The sequence below is a fragment of the Bolinopsis microptera genome, chromosome 2 (assembly GCF_026151205.1).
Source record: "Bolinopsis microptera isolate Bmic1 chromosome 2, MBARI_Bmic_1.0, whole genome shotgun sequence".
Taxonomy (NCBI): domain Eukaryota; kingdom Metazoa; phylum Ctenophora; class Tentaculata; order Lobata; family Bolinopsidae; genus Bolinopsis; species Bolinopsis microptera.
In genome coordinates, this window is record NC_087073.1 from 13,909,282 (window position 1) to 13,930,399 (window position 21,118).

The 21,118-nt window shown below is 38.1% G+C and overlaps 3 protein-coding genes across 3 annotated transcripts; 2 read left to right on the forward strand and 1 right to left on the reverse strand.

Annotated features, from left to right (window-relative positions):
• Positions 1-1,921: 1,921 nt before the first annotated feature.
• On the forward strand, positions 1,922-10,806 carry LOC134811361 (tumor susceptibility gene 101 protein-like). Its single transcript, XM_063818153.1, has 10 exons — positions 1,922-1,983; positions 2,345-2,429; positions 2,926-3,161; positions 3,347-3,551; positions 3,918-3,963; positions 7,599-7,731; positions 9,261-9,353; positions 9,510-9,646; positions 10,096-10,198; positions 10,359-10,806. Exons 1-10 carry the CDS (start codon positions 1,936-1,938, stop codon positions 10,446-10,448), a joined length of 1,176 nt encoding a protein of 391 aa, XP_063674223.1. The 5' UTR covers positions 1,922-1,935; the 3' UTR covers positions 10,449-10,806.
• Positions 4,065-5,750, reverse strand: LOC134811360 (carbohydrate sulfotransferase 9-like). Its single transcript, XM_063818152.1, has one exon. It carries the CDS (start codon positions 5,733-5,735, stop codon positions 4,170-4,172), a length of 1,566 nt encoding a protein of 521 aa, XP_063674222.1. The 5' UTR covers positions 5,736-5,750; the 3' UTR covers positions 4,065-4,169.
• Positions 10,807-14,602: 3,796 nt separating the features above from the next.
• On the forward strand, positions 14,603-16,660 carry LOC134811474 (uncharacterized). Its single transcript, XM_063818316.1, has 6 exons — positions 14,603-14,747; positions 14,799-14,861; positions 15,029-15,148; positions 15,421-15,495; positions 15,776-15,826; positions 16,357-16,660. The coding sequence occupies exons 3-6, from the start codon at positions 15,076-15,078 to the stop codon at positions 16,533-16,535; spliced, it is 378 nt and encodes a 125-aa protein (XP_063674386.1). The 5' UTR covers positions 14,603-14,747; positions 14,799-14,861; positions 15,029-15,075; the 3' UTR covers positions 16,536-16,660.
• The last annotated feature ends 4,458 nt before the right edge of the window (positions 16,661-21,118 follow it).

The following is a 21,118-nucleotide window of genomic DNA, read 5'->3' on the forward strand; positions in this document are numbered from 1 at the left end:
GGATAACCTCTGCATTAAAGGACCACTCTTTGGCTACAAACCCAAACTAAGACATGGGTACATACAGATTTACAGATTCCGTGTACTTGTACTGTGTATAGCGTGTTAAAAACCGTTGAACAATTACACGCACACAGTGATGAGCCAGTCTTATATATAATATATAAATATTTTTTTTCGTTTGTGATTGATTTTGCCCCCCCCCCCCCCCCCCCCCCCCCATGTCTAATTACAGTTTTAAATGGGAAAAGTTGTTGAGTTAAAATTGAATGAGTTTGTTTAAGATGTTCTGAGAAACTTGATTTAGAGATAGCTGTTGAAAAACAAACAAGGGCCTGTGACCAAATTTTTTTCAAAAAAATCAGGATGAGCCCCCGTCCCCCCTTAATTGCTATTAAATCATTAAATAAGTTTTACTTAAACTCCAATATTATCCCAGTGAATATGACATGGTATGTTATTCTCCTTTGCATCCTACCTTTCTCAGTAGTGTGGGCAAGTGATGTAAGGTGCAAATGTGTCTGCAAGACGGATATAGCTAGAGAGATAATCATCAAGACTGGAATAGATTTTGAAGAATGCAACTGTGAAAACGTAGTTGATGGAGCCTGGATGGATACATGCATGGCAAAGCAGTGTGAATGCAGCTATGATATAAGAAATACTTATGTAATAAAAGCCTCTGTAATTATAACAATATTGTGCATTACAACTATGCTGCTGTTCGTTGTGATAGACAAATCACTTTGGAAGTTTATCAGGATGCCTAGAAAGGTTTATGAGTGGAAACAGACTAATCTAGATAAGCGAAACAGAGTTTATGTCAACAGATCAATGTTACATTGACGGTCATTGGAAGTCTTTTAAAACTGATGTTTTGCTTTAAATTGAGGATCGCCCAAGTATTTAAAGGATTGTACTTACAAAAATACTGCGAATTTTATATGTATCTGCTAGATTTGGGTGATCAATTATATTTATTTGGTGTTCTAGGGTTTTGAGCTAGGGACCATTTACCAGCTGCTACAATGATAAATTGTAATTATTGTGATCTATTTCCAAACTATATAAAAACATACAAATTCCACTTATTCTTGTGAATTATTTTGTATACTGTTTTCCAACTATGATTGCGAAGCATGTTATTTTTATTGATAACCAAGGGTTGCTTTTTATTCAATTTTGTCAAATTTATACGAATAACGATTTTTGGTAATCAGCATTGCTTTGTTATCTTTATACCAGTTGTGCTAAACTTTTTAGTACTGTTTTTTTACAGAACTTGGCTGTAGATAATTTAATAGTATTTGAGCGAAATCCAAATGTACGGTAAACCGTAACCAATTCTCCAATGACTGAGTACCTCAAAGGTTTGCTAAAATACAACCTCTTATAAAATATTCATTCTTTATAATTATGGTGAGTACTGATAACAAATGATGGAGTAGTTCGCTGTTTATTAGTCTCATGATTGAAATACTGATAGTTGGATAATATCCGGTTGGAGGAGACAAGGACAAACGAAACAGGAAGTTAAGAATGTAGGAAAATTTTCGGCGTCAACGCCATCTTCAGGCTAAAATTGGTACAAATGTTAGTATACAATTATAAATGGTTCTACACTAGTTAAATGCTAAATTAAAATTACACACACTGAATACAGATATACATCAATTGTATACTAACATTTGTACCAATTTTAGCCTGAAGATGGCGAGTACTGATAAAGTTGATTACATCAACAGAGTATGTATAAATATAACCATAGCCAAATTATATATCAAAAACGTCATTTTATGTGCTTAGTAAGTATCCACCTATAATGCATTGCATCATCACTGTCAGGTTATTACCGTTGACAAGAAAGAAAGTTAAGTTTTGCTAAAATATTTTATTATCATTATGGATGAACTAACATTACATTGTCACATTAGTATGGCTGACAAGCAGGCAGCAGTTAGCCAAGCTGTAGCCGAGCTCCCTGTAAGTCGATGTTTTACTCTTTCATTTTACATATTATTACATTAGCCATATTTTGACATTTTAAACCCCCTACCCTTTTTAAGCCACTTCACACGTAGTTATTGTCTAAAAAGTCCCCTCCCCCTATGCTCGCTTTAATCAAATATGCGAGTGAGTACACATATTATATTGAATTGTCGGTGTTATAATATATGTTTAGGGATCACTTCTGCTTATTTTACTGTCCATCAACCCCAAATTATATCAGGAAGTTTAAGTTTTAGGAGAATTTTATCTAAGTTTCCTGAGAGTCTTAAAACATCTACTTTTGTTCTAGCTACGCGAAGATAATTAAAGTTATGCTAACAATATAAATTTGCAGGCACAGCAGCCGCAGGTTACAGCTCAACATCTGAATAGTTGTGTTTCTCAATTCAGGGAGCTCAATCCTAAAGTTTCTAAGTATGGTAAGCCTTACTTCATTAATCAAAAATGGGAAAGGAATTAACTGCTTTTCCACGGCTCTTACCCATTCGCCCACTTAGTTAATTCTGGTTAATGATTATTATATATATCATTGTTCTATGGTTTTAAAAAGATCTTCTACTTTGATTCCAAAAGTGAAGGTATTCGAATTCTCGTACTTTGATTTGAGCTGGTAATCGGATTTCAATATCGCCCTTATTCTTGTTTACCTAATGCTTATCGAATGATGAATTCACGTACTGGCTCCCCGAAAGCAACGTTTTGCCAGTAAAGTGGCAAAGCTATACTGTAAACGTAACGCGCAGCGACAATTGAGCATCACAATAAAAGTCGATCATCCTCCTAAAAGACGCGAGGTGCGTGCGCGTAAAAACATGATCTCAGAAGTCAATGTGATAAGAACTTTCTAAAATAAGAAAACAAAATATCGCATATTTTGTATCGGCATTCCGCTCTTAAATCACGTTTTTCTTTCAGTGTACGACAACGGGCAAGAGTTCAAGATGATCTGCCTTTCTGGTACCATCCCCATGCCTTACAAAGGAAACACGTACAACATCCCCGTCAACATTTGGATCCACAATGACTATCCCAATCAGGCACCAATAGTTCTAGTGACACCTACTAGAGAAATGCAGATAAAACCTAGTAAAATAGTGGACAGTAATGGGAGGGTGTATCTGCCTTATCTACACGAATGGAAAGCAAGACAGGTATGTTCGGTATTTTGGGTTTATCGGCTTCCAATTATGATGATGTGTCCCCACTCCCCTGATAAATTATTGCTCACACTGTTAAGAATCGACTTTCATGTTCCCTAACTCGTTATAACTTGGAGAATATTCTAAAACAGCAGTCCCCCAATACTCCCTGATCCTAACAGAGTGTTCCCTCTCAGGGCTACGATCTGATCAGTCTTGTAAACATCCTGTGTATGGAGTTCAGTTCCTCCCCGCCCCTCTTCGCCCGCAGTGCGGCGGCCCCGCCCCGTCCCAAACCCACCTACTCTCAGCAACCCCCCAGTGCCGGGTACAATCCAAACCAGTATCCGGGCTATAACCAACCCACCAGCACTCCTAATATTGGCTGGAACGTGGCTAACCGTGAGTACACACCACTTCTCTTTAACGACACCAACTAATAATAAGAGAAAATTTGACACTATTGTGACTATAACTGATAACTCAGGGCTGGGTAGAACCGCTGGTAAGGTAAAGAGTGCATTAACGGGGGCGGTAACCGTGGTAACCACTGAGTCGGCCGACCGTAAGTTATGAATAGCGTTTCTGTAGACAGTCAATTAAGTGAACTGTGGCTGGCTGATATTTGTTGTCATGGTAACGTATTGGTTAGTGAATAATTTGCAACATGTTCACGCACTGCCTCTAACACCGGCTAAAGTAACCGAAAATCGCCGAATTTATATCAGAGTTTTTCACAAATTTCTTTTTGATAACACCTATTTTCAGAGCAACAGCAGCAACAACCTCCTCCTCCTCCTCCTCCGCCAACTGGGTAAATACTTTATTACAGTTGTTAAATATTTCATCTTATTTAGTAGTAGACGGCTACTTACACAATTCACATGTTAACTGAGAAAAGGAAACTGTAAATTGCAATACCTTGAATAATTCTCTGAATAATAATAAATAAAATTTTATCTGTGAGGGACGGAGAATGTTATTTACATCTGCTAATAATCCTACATACAGTATTATACATTATACTCTATGGTAGGGATTCTTCCTCAATCTAAAATGTGGATTGTAACCAAAAGCATTAAAGTCGTCCTTATACACAGCTTGTAGGTCCCACAACATATTCTCATCTAACTGTGAGAAGTAGTGAAAAACGAGTTCGTGAGGGTTGCGTCCCTTGACACTAGGGTTACCATGGGAACCTGCTATGTCTGGATACCGCGCTTCCTCTCCTAGAGTCTTCAGCAGGAAATAATGATCCCGCTCCAACGTTTCGAACTTTTCTATAACTTGATACTTCTTAGAACAGACATCACATGACTTGGTTACTTGAATCCAGTGAAAGTCTGGCCACACCCCATTCATAAAGTTAGATATGATCAACTGCATAACCTCTTTAAAGGTAGCTCCCATAGGGTTCATATAAGGGTTATCTTTATCTATCTGTCTCTCATCTAGAGGTTTTAAACACTCACTCCGCGCCTCTTCTATCAGTCTTGCTTTCTCCTCGGGAGAAAACTTCTGTTCAGTTTTTCTGTGCAGCTGAAATATTTTGACCATGACCCCGTCTGGATTTGAGTACATACGGCTGACACAATCCTTAAACTTGTTAGTGTACATGCTGACTAATCTCTCGTAAGGGTGGCGTACTGTTAGGAACTTTACTGAATCTGCTAACCCACTCCTCAGATCACTCAGTGCTCCCAACCCATCAAACTCTGGTTGAGTTTTACTCTGCTGCTTCAATTTAATTTCTAGGTTTCTAACTGAGTAATCCGTCATTAGTTCTCCCAACGGACAGTAAGGATCCTGATCAGTCTTAATCCGCCATTCATCGTACACATCTGGAAGGTATATTTTACAAAAGAACTGTTTCCAGTTAGTACTCGCCGCTTTGAACACCGGGCACCAACCCATCCTCAGTTCCGGGAAGTAAAAGATGAAATCTTGCTCGTGCTTCACGTATCTTCTGATCCCTGCACAGCTCTTTTCGAGAGTTTCAAGTCTCTTATCAATAATAGCTTGCGTTCTGTTGTGATAACGCTCAAACTGAGATACCTGATCAATATCGGGGTCAAAATATTCCGGTAATATGTCCTCTGTGACAGATGGGTATATTTTAATATTAGGAGCATCATAGAGCCAACTCACAGAATCCTGTTTTATAGTCTCAGGTTTAACGACACTCTGAGTAACACCTTTATTGGACTCAGGTTTATATGTAACACCCTGAGTAACACCCTGAGTAACAACACCCTGAGTAACACCCTGATTAGTCTCTGTGTGGTAAGTAACTTCCTGGCCTGATAACCCATTTACTCTTGGATCTGTGACCTCCTTATCTGGCCCAAACTCTTGTAAGTCAGCTAACAAGTCTGTAAAATGGACAACATGATTGTCATGTATCAGGTCATGTGTTTGCTTCTCAGTGTGTAGTTTAGCAGACTGAGTAGTTACACTGTTTCTAGGCTTGGTGGTGGGAGACAGGTTAATAGAACTATTGTACCAGTGTAGTAAAATCAAGAGAGAGAGTAAGGTTGTTATCATCATAAACTTGGTCCTCGTCCGGCATCGCCACATACATCGCATATCAAATACTGGAGCTAATATGTTGGTTACTTAGCAATATCAAATACTGGAGCTAATAAAAATTTGGTAACTTAGCAATATCAAATACTGGAGCTAATAAAATGTTGGTTACTAGCAATATCAAATACTGGAGCTAATAAAATGTTGGTTACTTAGCAATATCAAATACTGGAGGTAATAAAATGTTGGTTACTAGCAATATCAAATACTGGAGCTAATAAAATGTTGGTTACTTAGCAATATCAAATACTGGAGCTAATAAAATGTTGGTTACTTAGCAATATCACATACTGAAGCTAATAAAAAGTTGGTTACTTAGCAATATCAAATACTGGAGCTAATAAAATGTTGGTTACTTAGCAATATCAAATACTGAAGCTAATAGAAGTTGGTTACTTAGCAATATCAAATACTGAAGCTAATAAAAAGTTCGTAACTTAAAGTTCGTAACTTAAAGATTTGTTCGATAGTTCGGACAAATCTTACGCTAATTGACTGCTAGTAGAAACCTAAAATAGAACATGTAACACTGTCCAGTAATGCAGGGAACTAAAAGGAATCACTTTACTTGATACGGGTGGGGATTACCAGTTGAGTAAATTAAATTCTCCATTTACAAGCATTAGTATATTATCTAATATTACAGTATTACGCGAAAAGCGGTGGAATATAAGTGAATATGCTGGATTGAGGATCAAGGACAAGACATGAAATACCTCCAAAATAAATACAATAAACTGGCACTAATGAAACTACCAAATGAAACCAGAAACCCTACAAGACGTATTCCCATAAACAAGAAACAAACTGTGTCGGTCAGTACAAACAGGCTAAGCGTGTGGGGTGTGGAACACACAACACTACACAAAAGGTTGGAGTGTGTGTGGTAATGTTATTGCAGAGCTGTTATATCAAACTAATAACAGTCTGTGATGACGTGTACAGGACACACAACACAACAGGCCTCCCCTGCAACGTGGCCGGTATTCATCAATATATTTAGTGTCTCCAGGACATATCACCTTACACCTGTCAATCATGTAGGGTGTTTTAATGTAGTAAGTAGTGTATACTCTGCATAGTGTGTATACCATGTAAAGTGTGTACAGTGTCTAGTGTATATATAGTATCTAGTGTATATAGTGTATACTCTGCAGAGTGTGTATAGTACCATGTATATTGTGTACAGTGTGTCTAGTGTATATAGTGTTGTGTTACATGAGCCGTGTAGTGTTAGATATCTCTTGAGTACACCCTGTATTATTCAGTGGATACATATTGTTGTGTAACATTATATTATATAGTATATTGTATAATTGTATACTACATATTATAGTATATCAACTCTACAATGGAATGTGTGGTCAAGAGGATCTGAAAAAAATGTATATCTTTATATTATTTCGATATTCAAATAAATTTAACATAAATGTATCGAACAATTATATTTACACAAGACCAAAATATCTGCAATAAGGCAACAATACTACCAGGCAGCAGCTGGAGTGAGAAAATATGTATAAATATTGAATATGTGTTATATTTCAGCGGAGTGGGCAGTGGTTTCAGTCAGAAGATATGTATAAATATTGAATATGTGTTATATTTCAGCGGAGTGGGCAGTGGTTTCAGTCAGAAGATATGTATAAATATTGAATATGTGTTATATTTCAGCGGAGTGGGCAGTGGTTTCAGTCAGAAGATATGTATAAATATTGAATATGTGTTATATTTCAGCGGAGTGGGCAGTGGTTTCAGTCAGAAGATATGTATAAATATTGAATATGTGTTATATTTCAGCGGAGTGGGCAGTGGTTTCAGTCAGAAGATATGTATAAATATTGAATATGTGTTATATTTCAGCGGAGTTGGCAGTGGTTTCAGTCAGAAGACTCTACAAAGGGAGGACACACAGGAGATCATCAAAAATAGCATGGTGTCTAAGATAGAACACGACCTTAAACAGAGATACAAGATATTCTCGGACAGATATGAGGTACTTTGTAACACTACTGTTGTAGAATATTTAGGTAGAGATTTGCTGTAAAATATGCAATTAACACCACGGTGACCGGATAACACCACGGTTAGCGGGTAACACCACTGTTACCGGGTAACACCACGGTTACCGGGTAACACCACGGTTACCGGGTAACACCACGGTTACCGGGTAACACCACGGTTACCGGGTAACACCACGGTTACCGGGTAACACCACGGTTACCGGGTAACACCACGGTTACCGGGTAACACCACGGTTACCGGGTAACACCACGGTTACCGGGTAACACCACGGTTACCGGGTAACACCACGGTTAACGGGTAACACCACGGTTACCGGGTAACACCACGGTTACCGGGTAACACCACGGTTACCGGGTAACACCACGGTTACCGGGTAATAATAATAATAGGATTATGGCCACATAGCCATCTCGACAAAACTTGAAACCCAACTGCACTCTACGCTATTGCAGTTCGCACAATATTTTCAAAAAGAAAAATGTTCCTATCCGGAACATGTAATGATTAATTATTTTAAGGACGTTAACATGTAGTTCTGAATTTAACAATCAAGATACATTGATTCCTCGGTATTTAGCAATCAATGGGTTATTGGACATGAAATATGCATATGAATCATGCTCACATGTATTTATTTTTGACATCAAGGTTTCGCTGAGATCCCAGAAGTGACCCTTTGACGATGCTCCACTCGCTATCAGTTCATTTTTATAACATTGAAGTCGAGCTTTGAATGCGTCTACTGAACTGGCTTCTTTAACCGAACTTGGTACTTTGTTCCAGTAATTGGCAACCCGGTTACTGAGGACCTGATTTCCTCTTTTATCTTTTAGGATCTTGGTACCGCTACGTGATATCCTGAAAAGATCTTGTCCATAGTCCACTTTACCCGTCGTTATTTTAAAGGTTTCAATAAGATCACCCCTCATACGGCGCTCCAGTAGTGTTGTTAACTGGAGGATTCTCAGTCTCTCATCGTATGGTAGGATACCAATCCCGTCGATTATTCGTGTAAATTCTCTCTGAACATCTTCTATCTTCTTAATAGTCCTCCAGTTTCCGTGCTCTGCTGGTAGATTCCACACTTGCACAGCGTATTCGATGTGAGGTCGAACTAGAGTTCGGTAGACATTTAGCATAACAAATTTGTTACGGCAGATCAAGCTTCGTTTGATCCAGCCTATAACAGACTTTGCTTTTTTCACGGACTTATCTATATGGTCACTCCAGTCCAGGTTTCTGGTAGTTAGAACTCCAAGATCCTTTTCTGACTTCACTTGGGGGAGGCATTCCCCATTCATGAAGTACTCATGCATTGGATTGTTACGCCCAATATGTAGTACCTTACACTTGCCATCCTTCACATTGAATCTTAGGAGCCATTCCTTCTCCCACGCATTGAGTTTCAGTATATCATCTTGTGCAACACTGTGCTTAGCTAACACCACGATTACCGGGTAACACCACGGATACCGGGTAACACCACAGTATATTTCCTAGGCGGAGATGAACGCTTTACATCAACAAGAGCAGGAACTTGTGGCCGGAAAAGAGCAAATTGGCGACGTTCTGACCAGAATTGATGATGAAAAGGTAAAGTCTAAATTTTACTGTATTGCCTTTTACACTGGATCATGTTATTATTCGGAAGTATTTTAAGCGGGGGGGGGGACCACATAGCGGAGACGAGTCAGTTGGGGGGGGGGGTGGGGAGGACCACATGAAGTTCTAACGTTCTATTATAACCAGCTGAAGATAGGGGAGACAATAGAACTATTTAAAACGAAGGACGGAGAACTGAGAGACTTCTTGTCACAACACGAACGAGATTCTGAGGAAAACCAAGTGGACCAACAGATCGAACCGAAAGAGGCTCTTTTCAAACAGTCAGTATTTTCATCTTCTAAGAGCTCGTTACCCATGTTTTAATGACCCGTCTAAGAGCTCGTTACCCATGTTTTAATGACCCGTCTAAGAGCTCGTTACTCAAGTTTTAATGACCCGTCTAAGAGCTCGTTACTCATGTTTTAATGACCCGCCTAAGAGCTCGTTACCCATGTTTTAATGACCCGCCTAAGAGCTTGTTACTCTTTGTTTTAATGACCCGTCTAAGAGCTCGTTACTCATGTTTTAATGACCCGCCTAAGAGCTTGTTACTCTTTGTTTTAATGACCCGTCTAAGAGCTCTTTACCCATGTTTTAATGACCCGTCTAAGAGCTCGTTACTCAGGTTTTAATGACCCGTCTAAGAGCTCGTTACTCAGGTTTTAATGACCCGTCTAAGAGCTCGTTACTCATGTTTTAATGACCCGTCTAAGAGTTCGTTACTCCGCAGGTATTTGAACTTGTTCGCTGAGGAGAGTGCTCTGGATGACGCTATCTACTACTTAGCTGAGGCTCTGAGAAATGACGTCATAAACATTCAAGTTTTCTTAAGGGTACGTCAATCTTGATAGAGTAGCTGTTTACTGAGGAAGTGTTTTATCCCTGGTAACGATATGAGGCCATCTTGACACTTAATCTATCACTAATTGCAATTACATATTACAAAGGGAACTGTTGTGGGTTTGTTAATATTATCACTTTCATTTCCCTCAGAACGTTAGGACTTTAGCAAGGAAGAAGTTCATGGTGAGAGCACTGATGAACAAGGTCAGAGAACAAACAAACAAATGTGAGATCAAATGAGATGGTTAAAGTCGTCCCTTGTTCTTATGAGAACCAGGATTCAGGGGTAGCTTTGGTAACTAGGGGTGCTGGCGTCAGAAAGTGGTGGAACTTCAGGTCGAGAATTTCACAAATGTGTGTTCTTCTCCATTTTCTAACATCGGTGCCCCTACCTAGCCTGAGGGTAGTCTATGTTCAAAATGCTGTAGACAATTTTCAGGAAATTCTTGTGTAGACTTTAAAGAGAACGATTGACATATTGCTATGCTATATTTTGATTAACTAATTAAGAGTAATTAGATATCCGTTCCACATAATATATTTTAAAAGGATTGTTGATGAATTTTTAAATGATAATAGTAGTACTATACTACACTATGATGGTCATGTTATTGATTGTTTACTATAAGTTTGAGGTGACAGATGATTATCCACCACAGTAGAGGTTCTACTTTCCAGCTCATACAACATCTCTAAACTCTTGATCTTGTAGCTTTAACTGCGTTTAAAGCAGGTAACTAATGGAATGATGATTGAACTGATATTATAATTCTAAGCCTGTAGAGTAAGGAGTGTGGACTGCTAGGGACTGTTTACTGTTAGGGATTGTTCACAGACTCACAGATAAAGTCAGCAGCAGCAATAGCAGCAAATCTGGGGAAACTTTGAAATACACCAATTTGAAGCATTTAACCCCCCTTAAAAATCAAAGATTATGAATTTTAGTAATCTGATTATTTACATAGGTCCAAAAATGTCATAGCTTCATGATAGTGCAACGAAAAAAATCTCAGAACATTTTGGTGCTGAGTTAGGTGGTTAAGTAGTCGAAAAATGACTGATTTGTTAGTGGACATTTTTTATACCTCTAACACCCAAACCCTTACTACAGTGAAGATATAAGTACTACAGTTAATATTGATGGTCATTATTGAACAAAAATGGTTCATTGACACATAGTTGAAGAAGGAAATTAAAAAAATTAATAAATGTGGTCTGTGGAGTGGTTTATTTGTTTATGTTATAGTGTACGCGTGCGCGCGCGCTAGCGCGTACTTAACCATCTGTAGGCCAACATATTTAGTCTAGGCTTAAATTCTTTATATATTATGTCACCACTATGGTGCCCAATACTTTTAGTGAAGGTTTGATGTAGAACAGTTAACCACCAACTGTGGTATATCAAAAAAACCATGTTTGTACGCGTGCGCGCGCTAGCGCGTACTTAACCACTTGGAATGGCACAGCATTGAGTTATCACCATAATTCCAAAAGCAGAAGACACCATCCAGGTGCCCAAAACTTTTGGCTATGGTCCCAATACCACAAAACCTTACATGTGGCCATAATGTGGTTAAAACATGTTTATTTTGGACTTTCGGTCAACAGAAGCCATCACAAATTAACCATTATTCAGCAACCTCCGAACTTTTTGTGCCTTATTTTGTTTTGATATTTGATTATGAGAGATAGCTGGAGGATAATAAGTGATTTTAAAGATAATGCAACAAAATGTGTGGCCGTATGGTGGTTAAAACGACCAAAAACACTGATTTTGGTCAATTTTAGACCTTTATTAACCATGATGGACGCAACATAGGACTCAGCAATGTTTCTGGTCATATAAATGAGCAGGTAGTTATATCTAGATAATGTAGCATGGCCAGCTATAGCTTTACAAAGCTAATATGTGCTCTAAAAATGGTTAATTAGCGCAAATATAGGGTATTTTCGAGACATTTTAACCACCTTAGCTGCACATTGATCGGAATGCATGAACTTGGGGTCAATTATGCATTTGCAAACAAATATACACTCATTTGGATAGCAAACCATTATCTGAAGTTCATATTGTGGTTAATTTTCACTTTAATAGATGCCTTGTTCAACAGCCTAGCAAGTAATATAGCCCTTTTAACCACTTTTATGACAACATTTCTTGATAAATTTTATCAAGACCCTTCAAATGTCCTTTGTTGACCATAAAATGTTGACTAAAATCATTAATAATGTTTTGATTGGTGGTTAACAATAAATTTTGACATTTTAACCATCTTTTTAGCACTTTTTACGAATATTAACCACCTCAAATCAACCATACTATTAAATTGCACATTTGTGATAAAAAATTATCATCCATACACAAATGAACAACCAACACTATACATCTATAATCAGAGCAATATTTATAGCTCACCGTTCATCTTCAATTTAACCACCATTAGGACCACAAAATGCCCCCAATGAGGTTTGAAAACTTTTGTGATAGTTGCACCATGATATGATCTCAATATAATGACTACTCAGTTCATAATATCATATCTCAAAATGGTGGTTAACCCTAAAACTGGTATTTTAACCACCATAGTGGCCACATAGATGACCCATTAACCACAATTATTCAACATGACCGTACTGCAGTGTTTTGTGCACCAGAAAAACATCACTCCAACATTGAGATTAACCACAATGAGCTGCAACATAATGTTGAAGTCAACATACTCAAATTGTGTGAAAATAGTCAATGTCCACCAAGTTTCCCCAGATTTGCTGCTATTGCTGGCAGGATTTTTCAGAATAAGACACCCCCATTACCAAGTTTGCAATATAGTGTAGAAATGATATACGCGTTGTAAGTATTTTCACATTTTCTAACCCCCTCCGCTTGGAGCTAACGCGATATGTGAACGATCCCTTATTCGGCGATACCATGAACCACACTACACTTGAGCAAGGTCTTGATAGTTATTGTAAATACTCATGATATTAAGGAATAAGAAGCGAATGTTTTGTTTTATATATTTTCTGTTAGAATTTACCATTCAATTGTTGAGATATTATTCGTTTCATTTCTTTACATTGGGACGGCATAAATTGTCTAACGATATATATTAAATAACTACATGTCTGAATTATATGCTCAGTAATTTTCTAATCATATGTTCATTAAGTAAATATAGTGTTACCTATTAATGTTTTTAGGATGTTCAGAGGACGAAATGAGGGTCTTCGCTCTGTTTAAATTGAATGGAGATTCTCATTATCTCTATTATAATTCAAAGAATTATTTCTGTACGACCGCCCACGTGCAAATCAAACGAGAAATAGGAATTTAGGTAACAACCAAAAGGTTCCATAGCAACGGTGTTTTAATGCACACGTCATGCACGTGCAAAGATTGCTTTAACGTCATTTTGATCGGTTTTGTGGTAATTACGTTGTGTTTAAAGTGTTTTATATTTAAATCAGCTGTATCTTCGGTTGAGATGGATATTTTTTGATGCGATTAAAACTTTATTTCAAAGAATACTACTAGCTTCGTCCCTGTTACCACGGGCTTTCTAGTCTCTACTATAATTCAAAAGATTCTTTTTGTCTGTACGACCGCCCACGTGCAAATTCGGCAAAAAGCAAAAGGTTGCAAAGTAACCATGGTAACTTTGTTACACGAGGGTTGTTACACGCACGTGCACGTGCAAAGATTGTTAAAACGGCATTTTTATCGGTTTTGTTGATATTACGTTGTGTTTAGTGCGAGCAACATTTTAATCGGCTGTATCTTCGGTTGTGTAGGATATTTTGACGCGATTTAAACTTACTAACAAAAAATACTATTTAAGCTTCCTCCCTGTGACCACGGGTTTTCTAGTCTGTTTATATAATTCAGAGAATTGTTTTTGTTGTCTGTCTGTACGACCGCCCACGTGCAAATCAGACGAGAAATAGGAAGTTGCGTAGCAACCATGGTAACGAGGATTATTACACGCACGTGCACGTGCAATGATTGTTAAAACTGCATTTTGATCGGTTTTGTTGATATTACGCTGTGTTTAGTACGAGCAATATTTTAATGGGCTGTATCTTCGGTTGTGTAGGATATTTTTTGACGCGATTTAAACTTACTAACAAAAAATACTATTAGCGTCCTCCCTGTGACCACGGGTTTTCTGGTATGTTTATAAAGTTAACTATTAGTGTTTATAGGATGGCCTTATTTAAATCTGTTTATAAAGTTAACTATTAGTGTTTATAGGATGTCCTTATTATCTGTTTATAGTGTTAACTATTAGTGTTTATAGGATGTCCTTATTATCTGTTTATAGTGTTAACTATTAGTGTTTATAGGATGGCCTTATTATCTGTTTATAGTGTTAACTATTAGTGTTTATAGGATGGCGTGCCCGGTCCTTCCCAAGATAGACCTTACAGCAAAGAGTATTGTAGAACAGGAATCATCATTGTTGTCTTTAGCAACCACATCTAGCGGCTACGTCTCTCATGAGAGTCAACCTCAAGATCACCAGGGTGATAATGACTATCACCATGGTGACAATATTAATGACTATAACGTGGAATTTGAGAAATCTGTTAATCAACATTTCTCAAACTGTTACGGTGAAGAAGAGCTTCTAGTGACTCAACAGAGGATAAAGTGTGGGTAACTTAATGTTGTCATGACGACCCATGCCCATTGCCCATGGATGCTATTATTTAGATTTTAGATTCATTTTAGAAGAGATTTCTTACCCCCGAAACTTATATTCATTCAATCGTGTTATGAAATGTTGATTGTTCATGTTATGAGTTTGTTCATGTTCTAGATCTGAAAGAGAAATTAGATGGAGAAGGGGAGCTTATCCATGAGCTGATGGACTCTATGAACGAGATAAGGAAAATATCAGAAACTCCAACTAAAGTGGAAATAGTTCGCCCGAGAAAAGGTAGTCATAATTTAAATAGCCTGTCAAGTAAACAAATTCCTACCAGACTCAAACTTAACTGATTTTTCCAATTCTTTATTCGAAATATTATGTACTAATATATGTGAATTGTAAATTTATTTTATTTTTTATTTATTTTCTCGAATAATGTCCAAACGCGTGATAGTGCCTTCGGGCAGAACTCTTCGATGACTTAACATAAGATGATCATAATATTCAGAGTTTGGATGTCACGCAAATATTTAAATTTTCTACACTATCTCTCTCCACAGAGTGCATGCCAGAAAAGGACCTGATGAACTACCTTCACAAGCTTCACGCATCAAATGTACCTGATCACAGGAGAGGTTTCTAATTCTGTACAAGCTCTTGTTTTAAGTCGCATCACAACCAGATATTATATCCTTTCTGTTGGAAACTATTGGGCAATCCACTTAATACGAACAACGTTTAAATAATGAGGCCAGCTCAAACTCAAAGCTGAGAGTGAGACATTGCCTATTCAGTATTCATGATCCACTTCGCACATTTCCCGAAGTTTCCCACCTCTCCCTTTCTGTGACACATAGTTTATGTTGTTCTGCCCCTATTTCAAATTTGATTCTGATCTCTGACACTTCTCCCCAGATTTGTTGGAAGAAATGCACAGTAACCACAACTTATCCTGCAAACAGCTCAGTAAGTGCGGGGTGTGTCTCTTTTCGTGTTACATTGTTAGTGTCATATTTATCATGTTTATAGTATGGTGGGGTAACTGTGGTTTGACATAAAATTCCAAAAAAATTCGGTCCTAGGGAGTCGCCTGGTATTAAACAAGTAGTCCAGTCGGTAGACGGTAATAGTATTAAAGTATAAGAGTGTAGGGTAGAGTAAAAATCAGACTCGTTAGATATTTTTTACTGATTCTCCTCTCGAATCTTCGATTGGAACCTCGCCAGATACCATGTTACCATGGTTACGAACCTGAAAGCCATACTTCCTATAATATTAGCAAGTATCAAACTATAATTTCCGCATATTTATATATGGTTTGGAAAGATATTATTTAAATCGCTAAATTTAGACCAAAATTTTCTTCAACGAGCAGAGCAGAAAATAGGAAAATAGGTCTCCCTATATGCGAGCTATTAAGATACAACTACAAGTAAAGAAAATACCCGTTAACTATCACCTTCCCGTGAACTGGTATAATACTGTCTCTACTGCAGGTATAATACTGTCTCAACTGCGGTACCTAGCCGAGAAAGACCAGACAGTTCGCCTCTTCTGTCCTCACATCCTAGATCCGGAGAATTTGCCAGATCTTGTACAGTCTTTGGAGGATGACTCATTCCAAGACAAAACAATCATCACATCCATCGTCAACTGTATTGCGGATTCTCTGTAATCGTCAGCATATTTATATCATCATCACCTGATCATATGATGATTTCCACTTTCATTCCCACTAGGACAGCTATTTGTGATGTACACGTGTTTTAATGATTCAGCTGAGACAGTTTGCTTTAATTATATATTTTTCAAATTGAATTGAAGAAAGGTCAGTGTATGATTTTTGGTAATTTTTGTGACTACATCATTTTGTTAGCAGTTAATTGAATATAACTATAAGTATAACGTTGTTTAACCAAGACAGTGATTCAAAGAAATGCTTATCTTCGACTAATTTGCATTTAGGCTCGTCTGCGAATTTAGTGAAATCATTATCATGTTTGAGTTTCTTGTTGAGTTGATATAAGGAATGGCGAATGGAATAAGCATTTGATTATAATTATATTATAATATATTAATATAATATGCAGCGTACTTTGCAAGTTTTGTAACGCTTTGTAAATATACGATTACACATATACAGTGTATATAATCGGACATATTAATTTATTCGATATTTATTATCAGTATCACATTCACGATTAATTTATGTTTCATTTTGTAAATCAAACAATGAATTTCTTGGCTCTTACTAATTCGCTCGCCCAAAAATTTCACGTGACTTTGGTTTTTATGATTTTGCAGCCGTACAAAACGGTTTTCCATGAACCCTAGTCCCAACCCTAACCCTAACCATAACCCCAAAACTATCCATAACCCTTACCACAACTCTAACCCGAGCCCTAAACAATCGAATTCATGTTTTACTAGCCTGTCACGTGACCAAAACGGTTTTTTGCCCATAACTGATAACTCTCCAGGGAAGCATTTTTACCCTACGTCATGGCTCTTACTAATTCACTCGCCCAAAAATTTCACGTGACTTTGGTTTTTATAGTTTTTCAGCCGTCTAAAACGGTTTTACATAAACCCTAATCCCAACCGGCCAACCCTAACCCTAGGCCTAACCATAACCCCGAAGCTATCCATAACCCTTACCACAACCCTAACCCTAACCCGAGCCCTAAACAATCGAATTCATGTTTTACTAGCCTGTCAGAGTGTCACGTGACCAAAACGGTTTTTTGCCCATAACACATAAGCATTTTTACCCTACGTCATGGGGGGTGATTCGGAATCAGCGTCCAAAAATACACCGATTCGAACCAATTTCACACCCAAAGGGCCTTTTCACAATAAACTTTCTCGGATTTTCAAAATTTGTGTACCATTGTTATCTAGAGACTGTAACTGTAAGAATTTTCACAGTACCAAATTTGTCATACCAAAATTAGGTGTAAAAGTTGCGTAATTTGACGAAACTTGAAATTCGTTCGCGTTGATTTTTGTCGTATTATTCTGTCATATCTTCGGTTCCTTAACAATAACATGAATCTTACTGGGCCGCGCTCAGCCTGTCATTCCGCCGAATCTCTATTCGGCGTGTTATGTTTATGAACATAATAGCCTGAGGTCCCCTGCAGGTAACATGAATCATGCTGAAAATTTGTCAGAACCTTCCAATCATACTTATAAACTACCGAACCTAAATTAGTTGGGAGGGATTGGACTTGATTATAAGAGGTCTACAAATGACAAAATAGGTATAAATTCGTTGATAACTCAAATTCTGACCATCGAAATTGCTCAAACTAATTTAGATTCAGTAAAACATAAGTGTGTACGTGACCTGACCAAATTTCAACAAAATTGTTATATTGTAAATGGGGAGTATTATAACTTTTTGATCGTTTCCGAAATAATGTGCTGGCCGAAATATGAGCTAGAAGTAAAACAAAAATTGTCAATAGAGTGATTAATCATTATATTATCCGTTTTGGAAAACTTTGACGGATGTTACTCGTCTAAATTTCTTCGAAGTAGCGCGCGCCGCTTTCTTCTCGACGGCACGAGCTACGAAGTAGCGCGCGCCGGGCCAGATCATTAATTACAATGGTCAAGGAAGACTTCGCCGCTTCGACGCGCCGCGCAAACTAGCATTCTTCCTTCGTCGTCTCGATGGATTGACATCGTCAATCAATATCCGTTTTAATTTTAATTGATTGGGTGAGCTTTTATTAATTCGCTCGCCCGAAAATTTCACGTGACTTTGGTTTTTATGGTTTTGCAGCCGTACAAAACGGTTTTACATAAACCGTAATCCCAACCCAACAATCTTTACTGGCTGCGGCAATATTACTACAGGTGATTGCGTCTTCACAGCTTGTTGAGCTCCGCGCGCGCTCGTAAGTTCATTGCATTTGCATGCTTCAAACATTCCAAGAATGCAATTGCACCACGTACCACGTGATACAATTCAGCCAATCAGAGAACAGGAATCCGCAAAGTTAAAGCTGTGCACTTTTATAAGGCCCAAAATCATAATTTTCAGGATAATTCGATGTTCAAAATCTACGTTGTTTTAAATTTCCCCCTGGGGGGAAACGTTTTTTTACAAAGCGAACATTTCGCAAAAAACCGAAATTGAAAGTCGCTATCTCTATGAAGTTAGGCCCCTACCACTACCAGTAAGGTTTTCTCATGGGAACCCAGGAACCCTAACCCTAACCATAACCCCGAAGCTAACCATAACCTTTGGCCTTACCACAACCCTAACCCGAGCCCTAAACAATCGAATTCATGTTTTACTAGCCTGTCACGTGACCAAAACGGTTTGTCGCCCATAACTCTCCAGGGAAGCATTTTTAGTTTTACCTTACGTCAAGTCGACCACAAAGAATTACTTAACTCAGGCATGAAGCAATTCGTAACTCAAACTGAGCAATATGCCCGCACGTGCCACGTTTGTATACTGACCAGTCCACCACAAATGAACACATAAAAGGTGATCTGAAATTGAAACTAGTTTGATTTGCAATCTCTCGGTTCAACAGAAATGGCGGTCTCGTGATATAAGTTGTTCCGTGCAAAGCACAATTGAACTGCTTCCCGAATCCAACTATAATGAAGTATTTAAACTTGGTCCGTAGTCTTCGTGGAATTTGGATAGATCTTTATAATTCAATTCGTGGTGGTCCCGTGACCTGTCAAAATGGGTTAGACGGGTTCCTGCTAGTAGACTTGAACCTGTCGACAATATTTCAGGAATGATTCCCGCAAGAAATTATATTCCTTCGTTTTGCTCTGATCCCTACTCTGGAACTAACTGCTGATGGAATTTCATACGATTCGTTGATTTTTTGTAAAAATTGAACTTACATTTTATAAAATTCCGATATTCTTCAAAGGTTGAGAAATTCCGAATCTTATGTTTAAGTAAGAATTTTCATTGTGTCTTATCGAAAGTGAATGAGAGAAACACTTGTGACAATTTTATTTACTGGTCTCTTATTTGTAAAGCTATCCTCAATACATTCAATGACAAAGTGTGATAACCGTTAAAACAGGGGTCGAATTCACAAAAATAACGTAAACCGTTGATTTAAAGCAATCGCCGCTCCTGTCTCTTGATTGCTGATGATGATCAGGAACGCATGACGTATAAATATCATCACGACGATTATTGGTCACTCGAAATCGACCCGTTAAGAATGCAATGTAAGTGCGATGGTTTTTTTGTGCATTTGTTACCTGTTACTAATTAATCCACAGGATCAAAATGTTTATTGTATCGATAAAAATGGATTTTAAGGCATAAGGAAGCATTGTTGAGTTCTGAAACCAAGTTTAATCGATTTCTCGTGCAATTTTTGGTCAGGAGTGGTCATCAAAATAAATTTTGAACTAAGTCGATATTTTGGTAAATTTCTAGCTTTCTGTCAGAAAATAAATCTTCATTCTATTAGGGGTAATTGGATGTAACTACAGTACAGCTGTACTTACACCCACTTTCACAAGCATGCAAGCTCACCTGGTCCAAAGAGCGGGAAACGGAGAACGAGCTCTGGTGACGTCATAGTCACGTGACCTCAGGTTCATAATCACGTGACCTCAGACCCAATCAATTGGGTTCTGGCCTGTTCAGCCCCCTGTCACCCGATCTTGAGGTGACGTACGACAACTCGTTAACCCAATCGATGTCTGGAGGGCTGCAAATTTTCACATGCCAAACTCACAACGTTTTTTCGGAGTTGTGCGAGATGACGACACATAGAGGCCGCAGAATTATGAGGACTACCAGATCCCAGGGACAAAAGGAAATCGCGGCATGTACGGAATCGCGATTTTTCCCATTATTTGCGACAAATTTTATGTATAGTTCATTGTATAGTCTGTTAAAAATCGCGGTATCGCGAATTTTGGCCAAAATAATCGCGAAATCCTTTTGTCCCTGCCAGATCCTGGTGGAACCTACTTTACTTTGGGCGATCCTCAATCGAAATCCCATTCACTGTCTGCCTCCACACGTCTCGATCGCACATAACAGTTCGAAGGTCGTCTAACTGGAGCCCAGTGTCACGAGCTACTACGTCCAGGAAGGTGAGTGGTCTCCTAATTATTAGTGTTGACTCTCATTGACCATCAATGAAAGAATTCTTTAAGAGTATCAGTAAGTTCAACAAAAACGAGTTTTCGTGATCTTGCTGCTGCTGCACCTAATTGATGTTGCTGCACTGCGACAATTTTTGCTACACGTTG